A 22,419-nucleotide genomic window follows, 5' to 3' on the forward strand; every position below is an offset into this window, starting at 1 on the left:
GCCAACACTGTTGTTGTTTGTCTCCATAATAGCTACCATTCGGACTGGAGTGAGATGATATCTAAGAGTAGTTTTGATTTGCATTTCTCTAATTGCTAGAGATGATGAGAATTTTTCAAATATTTGTTGATTGACTCTATATCCTCTTCTAGAAGTGTCTTTTCAGGTCCTTGGCCAATTTGTTGATTTTTTTTTTTTTGATGCTTTTTGAGTTCTTTATATACCCCAGAGATTAGTGCTCTATCTGATGTGTGAGGGGGTAAAAATTTGCTCTCAGTATGTAGGTTCTCTGTTCACCTCACAGATTGTTTCTTTTGCTGAGAAGAAACTTTTTAGTTTGATTCCATCCAATTTATTGATTCTTGATTTTAATTATTGCGCTATAGGAATCTTACTAAGGAAGTTGGGGCTTAATACCACATGATGAAGATTAGGCCTTCTTTTTCTTCTATTAGACACAGAGTCTCTGGTTTAATTTCTAGGTCCTTCATCCACTTTGAGTTGACTTTTATGCAAGGTGAAAGGGATTTAATTTCATTTTGTTGCATATGGATTTCCAGTTTTCCTAGCACCATTTGTTTCTGTCTTTTCTCCAGTGCATGTTTTTGGCACCTTTGTCTAATATAAGATAATTGTAATTTGGGGGGGGTTAGTCTCTGTGTCCTCTATTCTGTATCATTGGTCTACCAGTCTGTTTTGGTGCTGATACCATGCTGTTTTTGTTACTATTGCTCTGTAGTATAGTTTAATATCTGGTATAGTGATGTTTCATTTTTCTTGCTAAGGATTGCTTTAGCTATTTTGGGTCCCTTAATTTTCAGATTAATTTCACGATTACTTTTTCTGTTTCTATGAGGAATGCCATTGGGATTTTGATTGGAATCGCATTGAATCTGTATAGTTCTTTTGGTAGTATAGTCATTTGATGATAATAATTCTTCTTATCCAAGAGCAAAGTAGGTCTTTCCATCTTCTAAGGTCTTCTTTTATTTCTTTCTTTAGGGACCTATAGTTTGCATTGTATAGATCTATCATCTCTTTTGTTGTTGATTCCCAAGTATCTTATTTTTTGAAGTTATTGTAAATGGGGTAGTTTCCTCATTTCTTTCTCAGAGGATTTTTCACTGTTATACAGAAATGCCTTTGATTTATGAGTGTTGATTTTGTATCCTGCTAAGCTGAATTCATTTAGTATTTCTAGAAGTTTTCTGGTGGAGCTTTTTGGGTCTTCTATGTATAGAATTATATCATGAACAAATAGTGCCAGTTTGAGTTGTTCTTTTCCTGTGTGTATCCTTTTAATTCTTTCATCTGTGTAATTGCTCTGGCCAGTGTTTCAAGAACTGTGTTGAATAGAAGTAGTGAAAGAAGGCATCCCTGTCTTATTCCAGTTTTTAGAGAAAATGCCTTTAATTTTTCTCTATTTAAAATGATGTTGGCCTGAGGCTTAGCATAGATAGCTTTTACGATGTCGAGATATGTTCCTGTTATTCCTAGTTTTCCTAGTGTTTTGAACATGTAAAGGTGCTGTATTTTGTTAGATGCTTTTTCTGCATCTATTGAGGTGATCATATGATTCTTTTCTTTGAGTCTATTGATGTGATGAATTACATTTATTGATTTTTGTATGTTGAATCAACCTTTCATCCATGGGCTGCATCCCATTTGATCATGGTGCATAATCTTTTCGATATGTTTTTGTATTTGATTTGCCAGAATTTTATTGAGAATTTTTGCATCTATGTTCATTAGAGATATTGGTCTGAGGTTTTCTTTCTTTAATGTGTCTTTGCCTGGTTTTGGTATCAGGGTCATATTGGCTTCATAGAATGAGTTTGGAAGTTGCTGCCTCTTTTTCTATTTCCTGAAATAGTATTTAGGAGTTCTTCTTTAAAGGTCTTGTAGAACTTGGCTGAGTATACATCCGATCCTAGGTTTTCCTTGACTGGTAAGCTTCTGATGGTGTGTTCTATTTTATCACTTGATATTAGTCTGTTTAAGTTGTGTATGTCTTCCTGATTCAATCTGGGCAAATTGTATGACTGAAGAAATTTGTCCATGCCTTCAGTGTCTTCTATTTTATTGGAGTATAAGTTTTCAAAATATTTTCTAATTATCCTCTGTATTTCTATAGTGTCTGTTGTGATATTAGCTTTTTCATCATGTGTGCTAGTAATTTGAGTTTTCTCTCTTCTTTTCTTTATTAGCATAGCTAAGGGACTTTCAGTTTTATTAATTTTTTTAAAAACTAACTTTTTGTTAATTTTTCAATTGCTTCTTTTGTTTTGATTTCAGCTCTAATTTTAATTATTTCTTGCCTTCTACTGCTTTTGCTGCTGATTTGTTCTTCTTTTCCTAGGGATTTAGATATAGTGTGAGGTCATTTATTTGTTGACTTTATTTTTAAGGAATTAACTTCATGCATTTAATTTTCCTCTTAGTATTGCTTTCATAGTGTCCAAGAGATTTTGATATGTTCTGTCTATGTTCTCATTTACCCCTAAGAATTTTTTTAATCTCCTTCTTGATGTCTTCTGTAACCCATTGTTCTTTCAGTAGCATATTATTTAGTCTCCAAGGGATGGTGAAAATTTTATTTTTTATTTTGTAGTTCATTTCCAATTTCACTCCATTATGATCTGATAAAATGCATGGTAGTATCTCTACTTTTTTGTATTTGCTAAGAGTTGCTTTGTATGATATTATATGGTCTATTTTAGAGAAGGATCTATGTGCTGCTGAGAAAAAAAGTGTATCCCCTTAATCCAGGTTGGCGGCGGGGCGGGCGGCGGGGCGGGGCCGCGGGCGGGGCCGAGAACAGTCTTCCTGCTGTAGTGCAGCCATTCAACTTCACACTCCTGGAGGCTGTCATGGTAGAACTCACTCCAGGTCAAACATAAAACCATGGCTTTGATTTCATTCTGTCTTTAATTCCAAGGCATGGGAAGCTTTCTTTCCCTCTTTCTTTTCTACCTTTTCATCCTCCTTCTCTCCTTTCTTCCTTCTCTCCTTTCTAATGCTTCTCTTTGTTGATAGAACCTAAACAGCACAAAGGCTAAACAGTTCAGGCTTTGCAAGTCAGTCCTGGATTTGGATTTGGTGTTTCTACTTCTCAGTGTGTGACAATGGGCACATTTTAATCTCCCTGGTTGCTTAGCCTTTCCTCCTGAATGAAGGGAGAGAACACCTGCCTTATAGGATTGATATTGAGCATAAATGGAAAAGACAGGTAGGTAGAAAGAGGTTTATGATATGGAATTGGATTGCGTGATTATGAAGCTGAGGAGTCACAGCCACAACCTGGAAGCCCAGGGGAGAGCCGAGGTGTCATTTCAGCACACAGAGGTTACTGCGAGTTCCCGTTCAAAAGCCAGCAGGCTTGACACGTAGGTCTGCAGGCAAGAGAAGACTGATCTCCCCCCCCCCCCCCGAGGATCAAGGTAGGAGCAGCTCTGGCCCTCTCACCCATCCTTTTTGCCCTGTTGAGCTGGGTTTGTGAGTTGCTCCCACAGCAGAGCAGGCAATCTGCTTTGCTGCTCACCCAGAAACAGCACATTATTGACACATCCAGAATAACGTTTGGTCAAATGCATAGGCACCCGTGGCCCAGTCAAGTCAACACAAGAACTTAATCATCATGCTTAATCATCATGTATATTTCTAGGAAGAAAGAAGTTCTAGGAAGAAAAATAGAAGCAGGTAAAGGAAGAGAATATTGGGGGAGAATTGTTTCACATTAGCATAAGTCATGGATCACAGATGCTTGGAAAGGTACATATCCACCAAGACTGGGTTAAATGAGCACCAAGCTCACCTTGTTGAAGATGAACTCCAAGTATAGCTGAAATGAGCCCCTGGCTCCACATCCACTAGTCCAATGTTATTTCATATGACAGTGACCATTCATGCTGCCTTGTGAGGACAACTGTGGTAAAGAAAGCATGGTGCATTGGAAAAGGCAGATTGGACCAAACATTTAGAAGACCTGGTGTCCTGTCCTAGCTCGGCTAGTAACCAATGAGTCCATCACCGATCCTCTCTGAATCTCAGTTTCATTTTCCAAAAAATGAGGACAATAGTGGTTCTTTGTGGGAATGTTGTGAGAAACAGAATATGCCAATGTATCAGAAAACTCTTAGAACAATTTGAGCTCTTGACAAATAGAAAATGATCTTAACTCTTTTTTTAAAAAAATGTCTCTTCAGTGAGAAGTCTGTAGCCAGTCATGGCTTGGTAACAGTGAGCTTCCAAGAGTTCTACTGCACCAAATTCTTAGGGATTTTCTTTTGCTTTTGGTTAGGAAACTTGAAGTCAACCTCACAGGAGACTTAAGTGAAAAATTGTTCTGCAACCACAGTTTTTTTTTTGTTGTTCAAATGTCTTGATTAATGAATGGCCTTGCTAGATAATTTGCTAGTGGCATAGAAAAAATAATTCAAAGCCACTAAATGAATCCTAGACTAGTTGTGGTGAGATAATTATGAGGTTTCCTGACTGTATATTAAGACAGTATGAGTAAAAATAGCACACTTTTGCTTTTCATTCAGCTTAGCCACTAGCATTGGGAAAACATCAAAGAAGATAAGCAACTCTGATAAAACCTCCCTGATCTCTAAATAACTGTAGCCTACTTTCCCAGTGCAGTTGCCTGGCAGGGCAGGAGGAGACACCACATTTAACTGAACTATCATAGTTCATTTCTTTAATGCTTAAATTATGAATTACATGAAAACATAATTTTTTTAAAGAACACAATTCAATTTAGTTCACATTCAATGATGTGACAAGAGTTGAGCAGCCCAAAGGGTCTAAAAAGGTAATGCATAAAATTCCTTACTTCTCAAAGTGTTCGAGGTCTAGTCAGGGAGATAGAAATATTTGCAAAATGCAATATTCCATTGTAACAAGTACAGTAACTATATAAAAATGCAAGGAAGGAAATGAGGGTATTTAGAGTCCCATCTGGGGGCAGTGGGAAAAGATTCATGGAGGTAGTGAAGGGTAACCTGGGTTTTGAAGGATGAGTAAGAGTTTACCTGGCAGAAAAAGTCCTGTAACTCCTGTAGTCCTTTTTATTTTTTTGTATTTTTATTAACTTCTATGGGTGAATATTTTTCTCCATAAATACACTGCAATCATTTCTACATAAACCCAAACTAGATCTTTAATCTAAATGCCATTAAGACAAAAGAACTAATGTGGCTTAAAGGGAAGACTTTTAATTTGGTAATTTTATGCCATTTTCATTAAAAGGGCATCCCCACCCTCACATGTAGTTACTCTTTATAAGATAATAAGATTTTGTTTATTTTTATAGGCCCCTTAACAATCTGAATGTATGTTGTCTTAATATAGTTATTTTATATTACTGGGAATTTAAACTGCCTGTAAGAGGAAATTTGTCACATTCCTTACGTTCCTTGTTCCCTAGAACAGTGCTCTTGGTACTACACAGTTAAAATATATATATATATATATATATATATATATATATATATATATATATATATATAAATTTCATCTGGAAAATTAGTTGTACAATCTCAAATTAACAGACACAGATTTAGAATTTTTCATTATGTTAATAACACAATTAAATTAGTATGAAATTATCAGTAAGAGCCACTTTTTACAGGCTACTTTTGCACCAAGTGCATACCTTTAAAGGAGAAAACAGTTCTGGACAGACAGTTGGAGATGCTTGTAGACAGCACATATTAGCTGCAGACACAGCAGGGCAAGCCTATCTATAGAGACACTGCTTTATATTAGAGGCTCCCCCCTCCCTCCCTCCCTTCCTTCCTTCCTTCCTTCCTTCCTTCCTTCCTTCCTAATATTAAACCCAGGGGCACCTTACTACTGAACTACATCCCTAGCCTCTTCTGTTTATTTTGAGATAGGGTCTCACTATGTTGCTGAGGCTGGGCTCAAACTGCGATTCTCCTGTCTCAGCCTCCCAAGTCTCTGGGTTATAGTTGTACACAACCATAACTGTTCCCCCCCACACACTTTCTAAGTGTATATGCTGTAGAGTGCCTTCATGAGATATGGGACATGTTACCTGGGTTCAAATCCACGCTTTGCCACTTAGCTACCTGACACCTTGGGCAAATCACAGAATTCTTATATGACATACTTTTCAGGACTGATAATAATAGTACCTGTCTCATAGTACTATCTATTAAATCAACAGATTGATGTGAAGGGCACACCATTTAATATAATGATGAATGTAGCCTTCAGATATGGAATGGCAGGAAACTGTTAGTTCTCCCAGGCTTCCTCACCTTGCAGCTTTAGAAGGTGCAGAACTGAGAACTGTTCTTTTTCTACTTGTGCAGTTGTTCCTTTTGATTCTATCTGATATCAGACAGCTGTGAGATTTGCAGTCTGCCTCATATATTGAGTGTTGCATTTAGCTGTTAAAGCATATATCTATATTTTTACTCTTTCTGTTTTTTTTTTCAGAGTTGTGTTTTTGATAAAGTTCATGTTCTGCCAAAAGCTGAAATAGAATATAATTCAAGGGGTCATTCTCCTTATCCCTTTGCTTAACTTTATTTTTCTTTTTGGTGTATGCAAAAACTTACTGACTAGGATGTTTGTCAAAAAAATTGAAAAAATCCAAAGTGTACAATATTTCTCTATGTTTTAACTGTACATACAATATTGAGGGCAAAAAGGATTTAGTTTATTTAAAAATGAATCACTGAATATTGGTTTTTTTTTAGTTGCTGATAAGACATTTGTTTTATTTATTTATTTTTATGCAGTGCTGATAATTGAACACAGTGCCTCACACATGCTAGGCAAGCACTCTACCACTGAGTCACAACCCCAGCCCTGAATATTATTTTAACAATAAGAGTATATTACTTATTCCTCATTAATGCAATTTAAATTATATTTTGCTACATAAATTATATTATGCAATATTAACCTAGTCCCCCAGACATATGTATTTTTTCCCCTACCATCTGATTCATTTTAAGTCACTTGCATATTTTCTTTTTGATTGGCCTCTTTCCCTTAATGAATATTGAGATGGATAAGGTGTTTGCCAGTGGAAGGTGATAGTATTTGTCTTCAGTTTTGAAACGGGCTTGTTTTATCATGACAAGAATTTGGGTATATTTCTCAAAATATCTACTAGAGCAGCTAGAATAATGTTTGAGATGTGTAATCATAGAACTTGAACATAACAGCTTTAAAGCTCTTTAAATAGCTTTGGTTAGGAAACTTGAAGTGTCTAGATGCCTCTGGCAAAGATAAACCTGCTGACAGGACAATTGTGACACTTGTCTGTGGGCAGGTCCACCCACACTCACCCGCCTGAAGATCTATGTGCTGCCTTTGTGCTTGTTACAACGGATAATAGCCACTAGGTTTCATTGTGTTTGGATTTATCTTAGAGTAATAACCTGGGTTTAGGACTTTTGGGGAAAAAAGTTTTTATAGTTCCCTTGTGAGTGTGTAGAAAAACCATACTTTGGAATACAGAAACAGTAGTAGATTTTGACATCTAAAGTCTTTGAAAAGAACATCTTTCTGCTGATGTAACAGATGCTAGACTTTAAAATAGGAAACAGGGCACCAGTCTTAATTTCAAATACAATATGCTGAAATTATACCTTGCGTTTAGGATTTTGGGTGCTTGCATTATATGACATAAACATATTTTGGGTGCTTGCATTATATGACATAAGTATTTTCCTAGATAATGTCTTCTGCAAGCCAGGTAGGATTACTTCACTTTTCTTTTAATTAGTTAGTTTGAATATTTGTGTGTGTGGCATAATAAGCAGCCCACCCTTCCTCCTCAAGATCTCAGATCTTGACTACCACCCACATCTATCCACCTGGTGCTGGCACTACCCCAGATCCATGGTCCTCTCACCCAAGCAGTCCACCTTGGATCCTTTCTTTCCTGTTCCCTTGCTGTCCTTTTTACCTAAGTCTACCATCACATTTAAATGTAATGTTCTTGTGCCTACATTTTTTTCAACCACCAAATATTGCTATTTTCCAAATGGCAGTAGGTTGCTGAGATTCCTTCCTACTGCTGTATTTCAGTGAAATAGCTCATTTAATTTTGCTGTTATATTACTTTCCATTCAATGCCATAATTAATGATCCTCTCTCATATTAATGGGTTTGAGTTGTTTCCAGCTTTTTACTACTATGAACAGTGCTACTATTAAATTCCACCTACTTATCTCCCATTGTATGGGTGAAAGAATTTCCCTTGTTGTAGACTCAACAGTGGAATTGCTGAATGATAAGGTTGGTTCAATATTTAACTTTAGAAGGAAATGCCAACAATTGCCTACAATAAAAACAGTGAATTTACAAATGGGTTTACAGTTTTGAATGTTGGACAGGGAGAGAACAGAAGTGGTTAGGATGTGATGATTATAAGGGAGGAGGAGAGAAGATATAAGTAAAAAATAATGAAAGAGTGAAAGAGAGAATAATAAAGATTGAGTGTTAACAGCAGAAAAGAGAAAAAGAAAATCAAGGGAAAGAGATATGTGAGTCAAAAAATATATTTAAACATTTTAAAATTAAAAATAAAAATAATAGACTACAAAGCAAAACTGAAATATATGTATCAAACTTCCTAGTCCTCATAAAAAATGATCCATAAAATAATGGCTTCAGAAATGCTAGAAATAATAATAATAATAAAATAAATGTGAATATGTATAAATGGCTCTGAACCATTAAGGTCAATTAAACAGAGAAAAGAAAAGAGGAAAAATCTTGATGAAAAGTTAAAGAATCACCTCTGTTGGAGTTCAAAGGATTTTCAGTTTCCCTCTTAGAAGTGATAGGTGAGGTTGTCTGGAGTGTGATGCTTGCTCTACCCTGGGGGTGGGGGTTTGTTAGAAAAGAAAGGTTATCCTATAGGCAGAATTCCTGGAGGCAGGGTTTCGGCTTAGATATACTCCAGGCTCTTTGCTGACTGCCAATTGGTCTGGAGTTGTTTTTTTTTTTTTTTTAAGTACTAGGGATTGAACTCAGAGGCATTCAACCACTGAGCTACATCGCTTTGAACACAAGGATATTGCATTCAGCTCTATTTTGTATTTTATTTAGATACAGGGTCTTACTGAGTTTTACTTAGCAAGCCTTGCCATTGCTGAGGCTTGTTTTGAACTCGTGATCCTCCCGTCTCAGCCTCCTAAGCTGCTAGGATTACAGGTGTGCACTACCATTCCCAGCTGGTCTGGAGATTTTAAATCTACACACCTCCAGGGCCCAGCAGTTGCAAATGCACACTGGAAGATTGCATCCCAGAGATCACCCCTTGGTTCCACTCATGTGGTGGAGGAGCCAATTCTTAGTCCACTGGATCACTGGCAGCTCCCACATTTTCTGGTCTCAGGTGGGTTCAGTCTCCAAACTCAATCTCTTCCATCCCTGCCCTTTCAAATTCCTGGCCAGGTGCTTTTCTATTTTTCTATTCTGCCATCTTGAAAACCCTCTACATTCGTTTATTGACCATGAATATTTTCTGTTCTCTATAAAATCTGTTCATGTTTCTTAATATAAATTCTTTTTCTTGGTTTAACATATTACACAGGTATTTTTCCAGCTGGTCCTGAAGGCAGCAGGATTAGAGGGGGAGGGGAGAGCCAGATGGGTTTATATGATCAACTGTCTCCTGTGTAAACCTCTCTCCATGTTTGATTTTCTCCTGGTCACTTAGGCACATTCTATGTGTCTGTCGGTTTGCCAGGAATCGGCTCCCCCAGCTGCTGCCCACTGTGCTATGCTTTCAAAATAGTTCCTTCCTCTCTCCTCCACATGCAGGTGGGAGAAATGGGGCTCTCCCTGTCCCCCACACAAGGATATTGTGTTCAGTGTGCCTTTCAGTTTAGTCAGACAGTCTTTGATCTCTAAACTCTCCTTGCCCAGACATGCCTCAGGCCTCCTAAAAATATGGGTTTCTTTAATTCCCTTATCCTTACCCTTTGCTCACAGAGGGACTGTTGTGGCTCGTGCCTCTGGCTGCAGTGGCAGCTGTAGCGCTGGGGATTTCTTCCTTATTATACCTAACCTCCTGAGTCCCTAATCTGCTTTAAATATACAGTATTAAATTCCAGTATAACCCCACCCCCACCCCCATTTTTGTTCACCCACCTTGCTGAGGGGCTGCCTATCTGCTTTCTGGGTTTCACACCACAGAGCAGCCAGGAAAATGACCTCCATTCTGCCATCTTGAAAACCCTCTACATTCATTTATTGGCCATGTATATTTTCTATTCTCTATAAAATCTGTTTATGTTTCTTAATATAAATTATTTTTTGGTTTTACATATTACACAGGCATTTTTCCAGTTGAACTTATCTTTTTTTTTTTATTTTAAGGTGTTTTTGATGAACAACTTTTAAAATTTTAATATTATTAAGGTTATCTTTTGTTTTATAGTCAGTTAATTTTATACCTTACTTGGACTAGATCTTATTGATATCTCTAAGTTACTATGACTTCAATGTGCTCAATAAACAGAGCATTCTTAATGGAGATAATTTTTCAAAACATAAAATACCAGTTTTCTTACTCCTCTTCCACATAAAGAGAAAGTGTTTCTTTCTAAGAGCTTTTCTGCATTGTTCCTTAACAATTGTGTGAGTATTTCTAGCAGTTTTAGAAGAGAACTACTCTTCATTTGGGAGTAGGCTTTCCCCAGAAAAAAAAAATTAGAGAAATGGGTCCTTAAAGCTTAATCAGACCTCAATTTTCCCTGCTTATGTCCAAAACCCACATCAATTTTTATCCCATGATTCGTGGCAGTATTCCATTTTAGACTTTTCTTGGTTTGTTACAGTAGGGCTGACTCCCAAACACAAAGCTGGTAGCTTTCTTCTATTAAAAAAATGGGAATTTATTGCCAAAAAAATATAAACTATTAACTTTTGGAGTGAGGTGTACTGTTGAGCTCCATAGGAGACTGGAGTGTTTCATTGGCAAATATATTCCCCCCACCATCTGTTAAAAGTATCTAGATGTTCCATGCATATTTATTTCTGGAAAAAAAAAAACCGAGACCCTTTAAGGCAAAGTGGTGTGGTAGGTGCAAAGGCATATTAAGCTGCCAATGCCAAACATAGTAGTTCAGCTATTTTTCTTTAGGTTATAAACATATTGGTTTTGTTTCTTAACACACCTGTGCTTTGGTTTTCAATATATAAATTATATTTTAAATCTTTTTTTTTCATATTACAAATTTAATTAGTTAGCAGGATGTACATGGTAAACAATGCCTTTTAACAACTAAAGTTTGAAATTTGAGAGTAATGCCCATCTTCCAATGGGTATAACCCTAAGTTTTTTTTTAATTGGTTCTTTTAGTTATGACAGTACAATCCATTTTGATTTAATTATATGAGCATGGACTGTATCTTATTCTAATTAGGACCCTATTTTTGTGGATGTACACAATGGTGGGATTCACTATGGTGTATTCATATAGGCACATTGAAAAATTATGTCAGATTCATTCCGCTGTCTTTCTTTTTCCTTTCCTCCCTCCTTTCCCTTCATTCCCCTTTGTCTCATCCAATGCGCTTCACTGCCCCCACCCTTATTGTGGGTTAGCTTCCACATATCAGAGAATACATTGGACCTTTGGTTTTTGGGAGACTGGCTTATTTCAGTACAACAGTCTCCAGATCCATTTATTTACTGGCACATTTCATAAAGTCATTTTTTATGGCTGAGTAATATTCTATAGTGTATATATATCATATTTTCTTCATCCATTCATCTGTTGAAGGGCCCTTATGTTGGCTCCATAGCTCAGTTATTGTGAATTGAGCTGTTATAAACATTGATGTGGCTATGTCACTGTAGGATGCTGATTTTAAGTCCTTTGGATATATACCAAGGAAACAAACTAAGTAGGGATTTTCTGCGCCTTCAAGAGACAAAGTGGATAAACACATATGCACACACACACACACACACACACACACGCACACAGCTTTATCTCCTCTCTTAATATGAAATTGCCTCAGAGTCAAGCAGTCCTTTGGAAGCACAGACTAGAGTATGATGCAATGCTCCTAAAGGCACTAAAAATACCATGACGTGTTAAAGGATTTGTAAAACACTTCAAGAGTATTCCCTCATGCTGGCTGTCTGTGAACAGAAGTGGTGGTTTTCAGCTAGTCAAGCAGCCTGCTCCTTATAGCAAAAACATGGCCGGTTACTCTCATCTCCCAGGATTCCTGTGGGTGGGGGACATTCTCTGGTGGTCAAGCTTCGGTCATGCCACTCCAGTCACTGGGCATCCTTTTCTGGATCATTATCTAGAGTCCTCATAGAGCCATTTAAAAAGTCAATTACTTAGCTGGGCATGGTGGTGCAGGCCTGTAATCCCAGAGGCTCCGGAGGCTGAGGCAGGAGGATTGCGAGTTCAAAGCCAGCTTTAGCAAAAGCAATGGGCTAAGCAACTCAGTGAGACCTAAAGGAAATATAAAATGGGGCTGGGGATATGGCTTAGTGGTTGAGTGCCCCTGAGTTCAATCCCTGGTACCTGCCGCCAAGAAAAGAAAGTCAATTACTTAGATAATTATCAAGGAGAGAATCTTGCATGGACAATATACAATTTTTTTTTTGAATTAGAAGAAATTCTTGGGTTGTATTACAATTTTCTTTCTCCAGAAAACTTTCTACTTTAGCAGAGATCTGTGTACCTTTCTTAGATTAAATGCTTGGCCTCGACTTTTCCTTGAATTTGGGAAAATTTCTCTTTCCTATCACTTCCTCCAGCATAGACTTACCAGACTAGGAGAGCCACCTTTTGGCTTCCTGGCCATCTTCCCATCTTGGCTGACTGACCTACACTGGTGTTGCTAAGACCTTTCCTGGAAAGAATCTGCAGGCCAGAGCCCAAAGTTGGATGATTTTGTACAGACACTAAAACACTCAGAAGGATGAGTTGCCAGGTTGGCAGGAACCTGCCAGTATTTTGCTAACTATTTCCAGAACACTGACTCTGCTGCCAACCGTTACCACAATTTTTTCCTAGTAAGAATGCATCTAAGGGCAGGGTTGTAAAAAGATGACTGCTTTAATGGGAACTTTATTGTAACCTTAGCACTGTTATTTGAGAGACATTAAAAGAAAGTCTTTTAGAGGTTCCAACAGTAACTAACGTGTGTGCTTTTCTGGTTTTTGCTTCACAGAAGTGAAATTTTTCTGTGAAACTCCAGCGATTGCTGATATTGTGATCTTGGTTGATGGTTCTTGGAGTATTGGAAGATTCAACTTCAGACTGGTTCGGCTTTTCTTGGAAAACCTGGTTACAGCATTCAATGTGGGCTCAGAGAAGACACGAATTGGTATATATCCTGTTACTGACAATAGTAGTCAACTATCAATATAAAACCACTGGAAAACTCTACAAACTGCCTTTTATTTAGAATTACAGTAGCAACTATACTGATGTTCCTTAAAGTGCATGTTTGGGTCAATAAGTATTTGGATCAATAAGTATTTATTCCTAACTAATTTTTGCTATGGCAATATCATTCAATTAATTATTGAATACATTTTAATTTTCTGAAAAGTCAAAATATTATTAATAACAATAATAAAGTTTTAAAGGTATTGCCTATTTATGATTTTGTCACATAGCAGCTTTTATTTTTTTTAAAAAAAAGATAGCTGAATCCAGGGAAATGTTGAAAAAAAATGGAAATAGTTTTGTTGTACAAGATAATCTTTGCTAAGTTAATGCTAGCCAAGATTAAAAGCAAAAAATTACAAATCTTTGAGTAATATTATAAATAATAAAATAATATATTTTTATAATATAAAGTCTTATATTTAACTTTTAAATAGCAATTGAGGAAAATCATTCCTTTTAGATAGAACATTAACAAATAATTCTAGACCTTTTATCTACATATGTGACCAGGGATTTTTTTTCTTTTGAATGTCAAATACCTAATTAGGTGCTAACTTCTATAGGGTTAGAAAATTTGTACCCTCCTTCTACTACTGCATACGTAAACTTAATTTCTTTAATTGATGTCAGGAATTCTTTTTGAAAGTCTATAGTCAAGCCAAGAAAAAGAAAATGTTGTACAAAATTAGGCCCTCACCCCTTCTGATTTCTTGAGTGGCTGGTCTGTGACATTCTTGAGCAACACATCATTGCTTGTGGAATTTCTCATCTTTTCCAGGCCTTGCACAGTATAGTGGTGACCCCAGAATAGAATGGCACTTGAATGCCTTCAACACAAAAGATGAAGTGATTGAAGCTGTCCGGAACCTTCCATACAAGGGAGGGAATACCCTAACAGGTATGTTTCTCTCAGTCCACATTTTAAGCAACATCTCTTTCCAAAGAATAGTTGTATTACCATATTTGGCTACTTTTAAAGACTTAGCATACTGATTTGTTAACCAAAAAGCACCTGTAATTCTTAGGTAGCTCTTTGAACTCAGTGGTAAGAGTTAAACCCCAGACCTCTCATTTGTTCTGCTGTAGGAACTTCATGTCCCTGTAAGGGGTTGATTGGGCTAGAAGAAAATAAAGCAATCACCCAGGCAAGCAGCCTGCTGGCCTTTATTAGTTCATTTTCCTTCCTTTTCCCCTCTTTTCATGTATATTCATCCTGACACTTAAATTAAAACAAATTTCTCTCTTATTTTTAAAGAAGGTACTTTTTTTTGCCCTTATTCTGAAATCAGTAGTTATCAAGAAAATATTTATGTATTTTTGGCTCATTAGTATTTTTGAAAAATGATTCATATAATAATATTGACATTATAATTATCCAAAGGGTTTGTGTAGTTTTGTTGTTTATAATTATATTATTATTATTATTATTATTATTATTATTATTATTATTACTTTTTGTGGGCTGGAACTGAACCCAGGGCCTCATGCATGTTAGGTGAGTGCTGCACCATGGAACTGCATGTACCTCAAGCCCTGTTCTTGTTTATTTTAACCCTAGTACAAGTTATTGCCTAACACATGATATAGATACTCAACTTCCATAATGAAGATTCTCTTATTGACTTTTTGGTAAACCACTGAAATCTTGATAATTCTTTGCTATTTTGATGCAAAATGTAGCAGAATTTTTGTTAATAAAATGGAAGTTTATTAAGCACAAATTCTGTAACAGTATTGCATTATTTCTTATTTCTTTGTGAATGGAATTTGTCTAAGGTAGGAGTTTTATGATTTTAGATATGTTCCCATTACTTGGGGGGGGGGGGTTGGAGCAGAGAGGAGTGGGAAAAGAGGGGAAGGAAGAAAAGGAGAGAGAAATTTTTGGGTCTTAGAACATCATGAACAAAATTGAAAGTGTAGTGATAATATTTTGGACAGGCACTAATGTGTGGGAGTTATTGTTTCATCATAAGTTTAAAGGTTTGTTTTTCTTGATCGTAAGCTCTTTTAGCATCTGTTGCCATGAATTCAGTGTCTTTGCATCTACAGTTATGAAGTAAAATATTGTGAAAGCCCACAGTGGCAGGCAGAGGCCAGGAATCTTCCGTATGTATTCCTCTCATCTGGGGGTGAAACCACTGGGACGGTTGATTTCTGTTTATCTTTCCTCGTTTTCCTCTCAGCTCTTGCTTTGAACTACATTTTTGAACATAGCTGTAGACTAACAGCAGGACAGGTGTCACTTTCATTTTTCATTCCTATCATTAGTGCTCGACACAGAACAAGCGTCCAGCAAATTGTTGTGCAATAATTTGATAGACTGAAGGAATTCTAAGATAGCAACAGTACCCTTAGTATTAAAAATCAAAATGCACATGAAAGATACACATAGGAGAGGTATTTTGTTATCATTTGAATAAGTGAAGTGCATTATTCTATGTCGGTACATTCAATTAAGAGTATATAATAGTCTATCTCAAAGATGCACTATTCAATTACTTTATTGCCTTTATTCTGATGGATTTTAGTTTTTCTTCAGGTCTGTCAAGCACAAGGTCATTTTGAAAATGAAGATTCAACATCTAATAAACCTCTTTTAGCTCAGTAAGTTATGCATCTTGTGGTTACATTTTTCAGAATCAGAAGGCTTTTGATTAGAGACAGTAGCTTTGTGTTGATTTTTCCTTGTTTTCCTCCCAGGTCTTGCTTTGAGCTACATTTTTGAAAATAGCTTTAAACCAGAAACAGGATCAAGGACTGGAGTTTCCAAAATTGGCATCTTAATCACAGATGGAAAATCTCAAGATGATATTATTCCGCCATCTAGAAACCTTCATGAGTCTGGTGTAGAACTGTTTGCTATAGGTATGTTTCTTCCGCTGTGGATGGAGACACCCACTGATTCATTTGTTATGCAATGCAAGGGTCAGTTCCTGGAAAGCCATACACCCGAGTGCTTTCTAGTCCTGGTTCTCACAGTCAGCTGTTCTCAGATCCCAACTTCCTTGCATTTAAAATGAGAGTGTTGCAAACTGTCCTGTACTGCACAGTGACAGGACCTCTAGATGGGATATTGACCATAACACATGAAAAGCATGAATTGACATAAAAGGTCAGGTGCATGTCTGATACCTTTTAATTAGTTAGGACATTCTCTTTAGGATCAGTTTATCTCTTTTCTCATTGTCTAGGGCAAAACCAATTTATTATTTTCAAGGAATTAATGTCCTGCAGCTATTTAAAAAAAGCCTGGAGTTCTAGATATACTGATTTGAAACTAACCCCTTAAAAGGGAGTGTAGATATGACCAAAGCACGATATCCTCAATATGGAAATGTCATGTGAAACCCATTAATTTGTGCAATGAATTCCACTTGGAGTTATATATCAATTAGGACAGACATACTGTGTTTGGTATCTGTTTTTCACTAGTGTCCAGCCAAGAACAGTCTAAGAACAGCTGCAGAAGTTGTAGAAACTGTGTTCTTTCCTCTCTTTTTCTTATCTCTATAGCATTTCTAAGCAATGGGTTCCTTATGGGGGAAGATTGCATCTTCTTCATTCCTATCACCTAACCCAGTGCTCAACACAAAATAAATGTTCAGAAAATGCTTATGGAATGATTTGATGGCCCAAGGATTTCTAAAATAGCAATATTACCCTTAGTATTAAAAATCCAAATTCTCATGAAAGATACATGTAAGAGAAGCATATTATTTTTATGCAGATAATTGAGGCATCTTATCCTATAGAGTTGGCATGGTTATATTTGCCATTCACAGAACATAGAATAAAAATATCTAGGGGGAAAAGAATGTATTGTGTTCCAACTTTGTTTCAGTAAATTATACGTTTATTACTTTAATGTGTTTGTGTTTTGTGGAGGGGAAGGCAGTGTTGTATCTCAGTGGTCTGCAGGAGCGGCTGAGACCAGTTTGCAAGAACCAATTGTGCACATCTCTTCCTACATCAGTATCCTGTGACCTCACTTGGATAGTTTGAAATAAATCATAGTTACGTGTTTATACTGCAGTGATTGGAAAACATCACAAATCTGGGCAGAAAGAGGGCTGTTAAATATTTGCCATATTTACTAGCACACTTATGGAACTTAAGTGGACAATAATCTAAGTGACTTTTAACTATATGATAACTTCAGTCCTTAAAATAAATGAAGAACTTAATTTAAACTTTCTTGGCATTAACATTTATCATTCTGAAGTTACACAATACATCTTTCAGAGTTATCAATGAAAGTAAAAATTCCTTTGACCCATTATTGGTTTGCTGCTCAAAATGTGAATTTTGGAATGCTTTATTCAAGAAGTATTTGCTTATCAACTGTGTTTTAGGCATTGTGGTGTGTGCTGGGGCACAAAGATTGGCAAAGCAAAATCCTTACACAATAAATTCCTTCAAAGTCACTATCACCATTTTCTTTCTTTTCCATGAAGTTGCAAGGCAAACTATTTTATTCAGAAAGGAAGATTGATTAATTTCAGGATATGTTTCTTAGAATATTCTTATGAGTCCAAACTTGTCAGTTTCAACTGAGTGTCATGAGAAAGCACCAGTGGCTGATTGCTTCAGTTGTGCACTCAATTAATATGGAATCACATGTGCATTGTAGAATAAATCCCCAGGCAAAAAACATCACAGAGGTTTATTTTTTATTTTCTTATCCCTTCATCCAATAAAGGAAATTTCTACAGAAGACTTAAAGTCATGGGGGATTAGCTTGTGTGTTTACCTTCCATTCTCTTCTCTTGTTAATAATGAATGGATGAGTTTTTAAACAAAACTTTTAAGTCAATTCATCCAGATATGACTTGTACTATTTTTTTTCCTCTGGAAATTACCTGGAAATCATCTGTATTTATTATCTTAAAACCTTCTAAAGAGAAAAGTTCAGAGACAACTAATGCTTTGTTACTCAATATGTCGAGACTGACAGCTAAGTTACTTGGCACCGCCAGGCATCTAAGAAGTAATTCATGTTGCTCCAGGTCATCTCTCTTCCTTGCTTTCCGACTACCTCCTTTTAATACTTCCAGATGATTGAAATGACAGAGATTTATAAAGAAACCCTTCTTGTCTGCTAAAGCTTGGGGAAGACAAATCTACCTTAATACCCATAAAACCTAACCTTGGGCCTCTCCTTTTCTACCTCTAATTGCAATGGTAAAACTTTACCAATTTTAGCATATTCTCTTTTGAGATGGAGCGTGGCATAATAAAATCCAAGCTGTACATTCACTAGCTGTGTAATCTCGAGCAAGTGAATTCAACTCTCTGCATATTTATTCATCTGGAAGTTGGCAGGACCAATAATGCCAACCTCACATAAAATACATATTAATATATGTATTTTACATATATTAATTTACACATTAATATATGTTAAATACTCAAAGCTGTGGGCATAGTAAACATTCTTCCAAGTGTTAGTGTCCACTGCTCTCTGCCCTTCTCTGTGCCCTGCTATGTTACAGAGACTCAGGATTTTGCTTGGCCTATGATAATGGAATACAGTAGATATTGTGGAAGGACTGGAACTTCCTTTTTGCACAAGGAAAATTTCAGTTGTTATTAGGCAGCAAGTTGTTTTTGAATATGCTAGAAACAAATTCCCCCTAAGCTTTCCCTTGGCTCACTCCTATATAATAATAATTTTAAATGTATGTGATTTTCATTTTAGGAATATCTCTCAATTTAAGTAACCTTATTTCACAGAAATTTAAACCAGAAGCTTTGATAGTATAGAGTCCTGGTTTAATTACTGTTGCTTCTGCAGTATTCATGAAAGCAGAGGTTAGTTTCATTAAATGATCTTCCTGTTAGGATGTACTGAGCAAAATTACTATCTAATCATTTTAAAAAAGGCTTCGGAAGCTGACTTTTAAATAACAATCTGACATGAAATATGTCTCTTTAAAGTAGCAGATGCTTTCGACCGACTCTAAGCCTGCAAGTCTATCAGCACGGGAAGTGTAACCAGTCGGGACCTGAGATAGGAGTCCCAGTTGCCATTTGTCAGGACACAGGCACATAATAGCTTTCATTTTGTTAATAATCCATATTCTTACTCTGGCCCTTTCTTGTTTATTTTCTTTCTATATACATTCTAGAGAATCAAAGCTATTATTTCCTGTTATGACATAGAAGATTTATATTTTTCATTTTTTTTCATGTGTATATTTATTATGTATTTATTTAATCATTCATTTCCTTTGATAAATGTGATTTTTTTTTTTTTTTTTTTTGGCAAGCAGGGATGGCGGGGAGTGGAGTTTTGGAGATCCAACTCAGAGGCACTTGACCACTGAGTCATATAACCAGCCCTAGTTGTATTTTATTTAGAGACAGGGTCTCATTGAGTTGCTTAACGCCTCGCTTTTGCTGAGGTTGGCTTTGAACTCCTGATCCTCCTGTCTCAGCTTCTTGAGTCACTGGGATTACAGGCCTGTGCCACCACAATGGGCTCATCCATCCCTTTGAGATGTGAACTCCCTACATTGTCCAGGCTGGCCTCAAACTCCTGGGCTCAAGAGAATTTTCCACCTCAGCCTCCTGAATAGCAGGGACTGCAGGTGTGCAACACCACACCCAGCATGCACGTGTTTTAATTTAAAATAAAAATTTTCATTATTTATCAAAATGAACAGCCTGGGTCAAGCCAAGCCCCCTGCAGTTGCTCTTTCCAATGAGACATGAAGGTCACCATTGTCCCTGTTGTGCTCCATGCCAGGGGTGAAAAACGCTGACCTGAACGAGCTGCAGGAAATCGCCTCGGAACCGGACAGCATGCATGTGTACAACGTTGCCGAATTCGATCTGATGCACACGGTGGTGGAGAGCCTGACGAGGACCGTGTGTTCCAGGGTGGAAGAACAGGACTGGGAAATTAAAGGCAAGTGGGTGACAGAGCACAGTCCCAGGGATGTGAGTGTCATCAAGCACAAAGTCTATGCCGGACTATAAAAACCCTCACTATTCCTAATTTCAAGGTTCTTAAGGCTCCTTTTGGTCCTAACTCATCAGAGTAGACGAGGAGCATCGTGACAAACGTTGTAGGGCTGATAGAGGGCTGCTTTGACCACTAGATTTCTTTTTTCTCCATAGTGTTCCATTTAGAACACCATGGTTTTAAAATTAATTTTTTTTACCATTATGTTTTTAAAATTAAACTTTAAGTCTTGTGATAATTGTGCATTCATATCCAATTGTAAAAAATACTACACAGAGAGTGCATTCTTTACCAGTTTCCCCCAATGGTAGCATCTTACAAAAACTATAGCTCCCATATCACAAGCGGTGGTACAGTCTGGGTACAGAACATTTCCATCACTGCAACTGTGGCTCCTGTTACCCATTTATAACCACCCTAACATCCTTCCCAAACTCTTTCCCCCCAAATTGTTCCCCATCTCTAATTTTCTTTTATTTCAAAAATTATGTGAGTGAAATTATGCAATATATAATCTTTAGGCACATTTTTTCCCCATGCAGAATAATTCCCCAGAAATTCCTCCAAGTCGTTACATGTGTCAACAACCCTTTCCTTTTTATTGCAGTGTCATATTCCCTGGTATGGATGTGTCACAATTTGTTTAATCGTTCTCACATTGAAGGATATCTGGATTCTTTCCAGCTTTTGGCTACTGTGAATAAAGCTGCTGTGAATGTTTGTGTATGTGTTTGTGACTCATCCAATCCATGAACACATTGTGTTTGTTTACTTGTGTGTTGGTTTCTCGAATGAACATAAGTTTTTGTTTCTCTGGAATAATGCCCAGGAGTATGATGGTTGGATCATTTCCTAGTAACATATTTAGTTTAGTTTTCATTAAGAAACTGCCAAACTATTTCCAGAGTAGTTGTAGCATTTTTTGCTCCCACTAGCAGCATATAAGTGACCCAGTTTCTGTGCATCATCACAACATTTGTTATTGCTACTACTTTTTGAAATTTAGCTCTTCTGACAGGTGTGGAGAGATGCAACACTATGGTTTTAATTTTCATTTCCCTCATGGCTAAAGAACATCTTTTCACATACTTATTTCTTCATGTGTATGTTTTCTTTTTTTTTTTTTTAAGTTTAGTATTCAATTTATTTTTATTTTTTTTTATTGGTTGTTCACAACTTTACAAAGCTCTTGACATATCATACTTCATACATTAGATTGAAGTGGGTTATGAACCCCCAATTTTACCCCAAATGCAGATTGCAGAGTCACGTCGGTTACACATCCACAATTTTACATAATGCCCTATTAGTAATTGTTGTATTCTGCTACCTTTCCTATCCCCTACTATCCCCCCTGCCCTCCCCTCCCTTCTTCTCTCTCTACCCCATCTACTGTAATTCATTTGTTTTCATTGGTAAAATGTTTCTTCATGTCTTTTGTCCATTTTCAAGTTGAATAATTTTTTTTTGTGTCAGAGATCAGGTAGGAATAATTTATGTGGGTTTATTTCAGAGTTCTCTGGTCTGGTGCACTAAATCTACTTGTCTAACCCTCTTCCAATACCATCTTGAATTATTATTGCTACATAGTAAGTCTTGAAATTGGGTAGAATTGAGTTCTCCTACTTGATTATTCTTTTTAAAAACCATTTTTACTCTTCTGATTCCTTTGCCTTCCCATTAGTTATTAGAATAATCCTTATAAAAATCTTACTGAGATTTTGATAGGAATTACAATAAATCAATAATCAATTATCAAATATCAATTACCAAATATCTATATGGGGAGAAGAATCATTTTTACCTTGTTGAGTCATCTAATCAATGAATACATTTGTGTCTCTTTATTAGACATTCTTGATTTCTTTCATCAGCTTCTTATAATTTTCAGGACTTATGTGTCTCATATACTTATATCCTATACAGGTTTTGTTAGAATTCCACTTAAGTATTTAATTTTATTTGGGTGATTTTGGTTGTATTTTTAAATTTTGTTTTCAGTTGTAGACAGACACAATTCCTTTATTTTAT

The 22,419-nt window shown here is 36.5% G+C and overlaps 1 protein-coding gene across 1 annotated transcript in view; it reads left to right on the plus strand.

Moving 5' to 3' along the window:
• Positions 1 to 3,273: 3,273 nt before the first annotated feature.
• Positions 3,274 to 22,419, plus strand: part of LOC308640148 (collagen alpha-1(XIV) chain-like) — a gene marked incomplete at both ends in the record, with an annotated part of 95,303 nt that continues 76,157 nt past the window's right edge. The window contains 6 exons of the mRNA XM_081312160.1: positions 3,274 to 3,386; positions 3,665 to 3,699; positions 13,198 to 13,353; positions 14,200 to 14,319; positions 16,122 to 16,286; positions 20,170 to 20,331. Of these exons, the coding sequence (XP_081168286.1) occupies positions 3,274 to 3,386; positions 3,665 to 3,699; positions 13,198 to 13,353; positions 14,200 to 14,319; positions 16,122 to 16,286; positions 20,170 to 20,331 (751 nt within the window). The remainder of the gene's footprint in view (positions 3,387 to 3,664; positions 3,700 to 13,197; positions 13,354 to 14,199; positions 14,320 to 16,121; positions 16,287 to 20,169; positions 20,332 to 22,419) is intronic.

This window comes from Spermophilus citellus (genome assembly GCF_964194105.1).
Source record: "Spermophilus citellus genome assembly, contig: SCAFFOLD_149, whole genome shotgun sequence".
Taxonomy (NCBI): domain Eukaryota; kingdom Metazoa; phylum Chordata; class Mammalia; order Rodentia; family Sciuridae; genus Spermophilus; species Spermophilus citellus.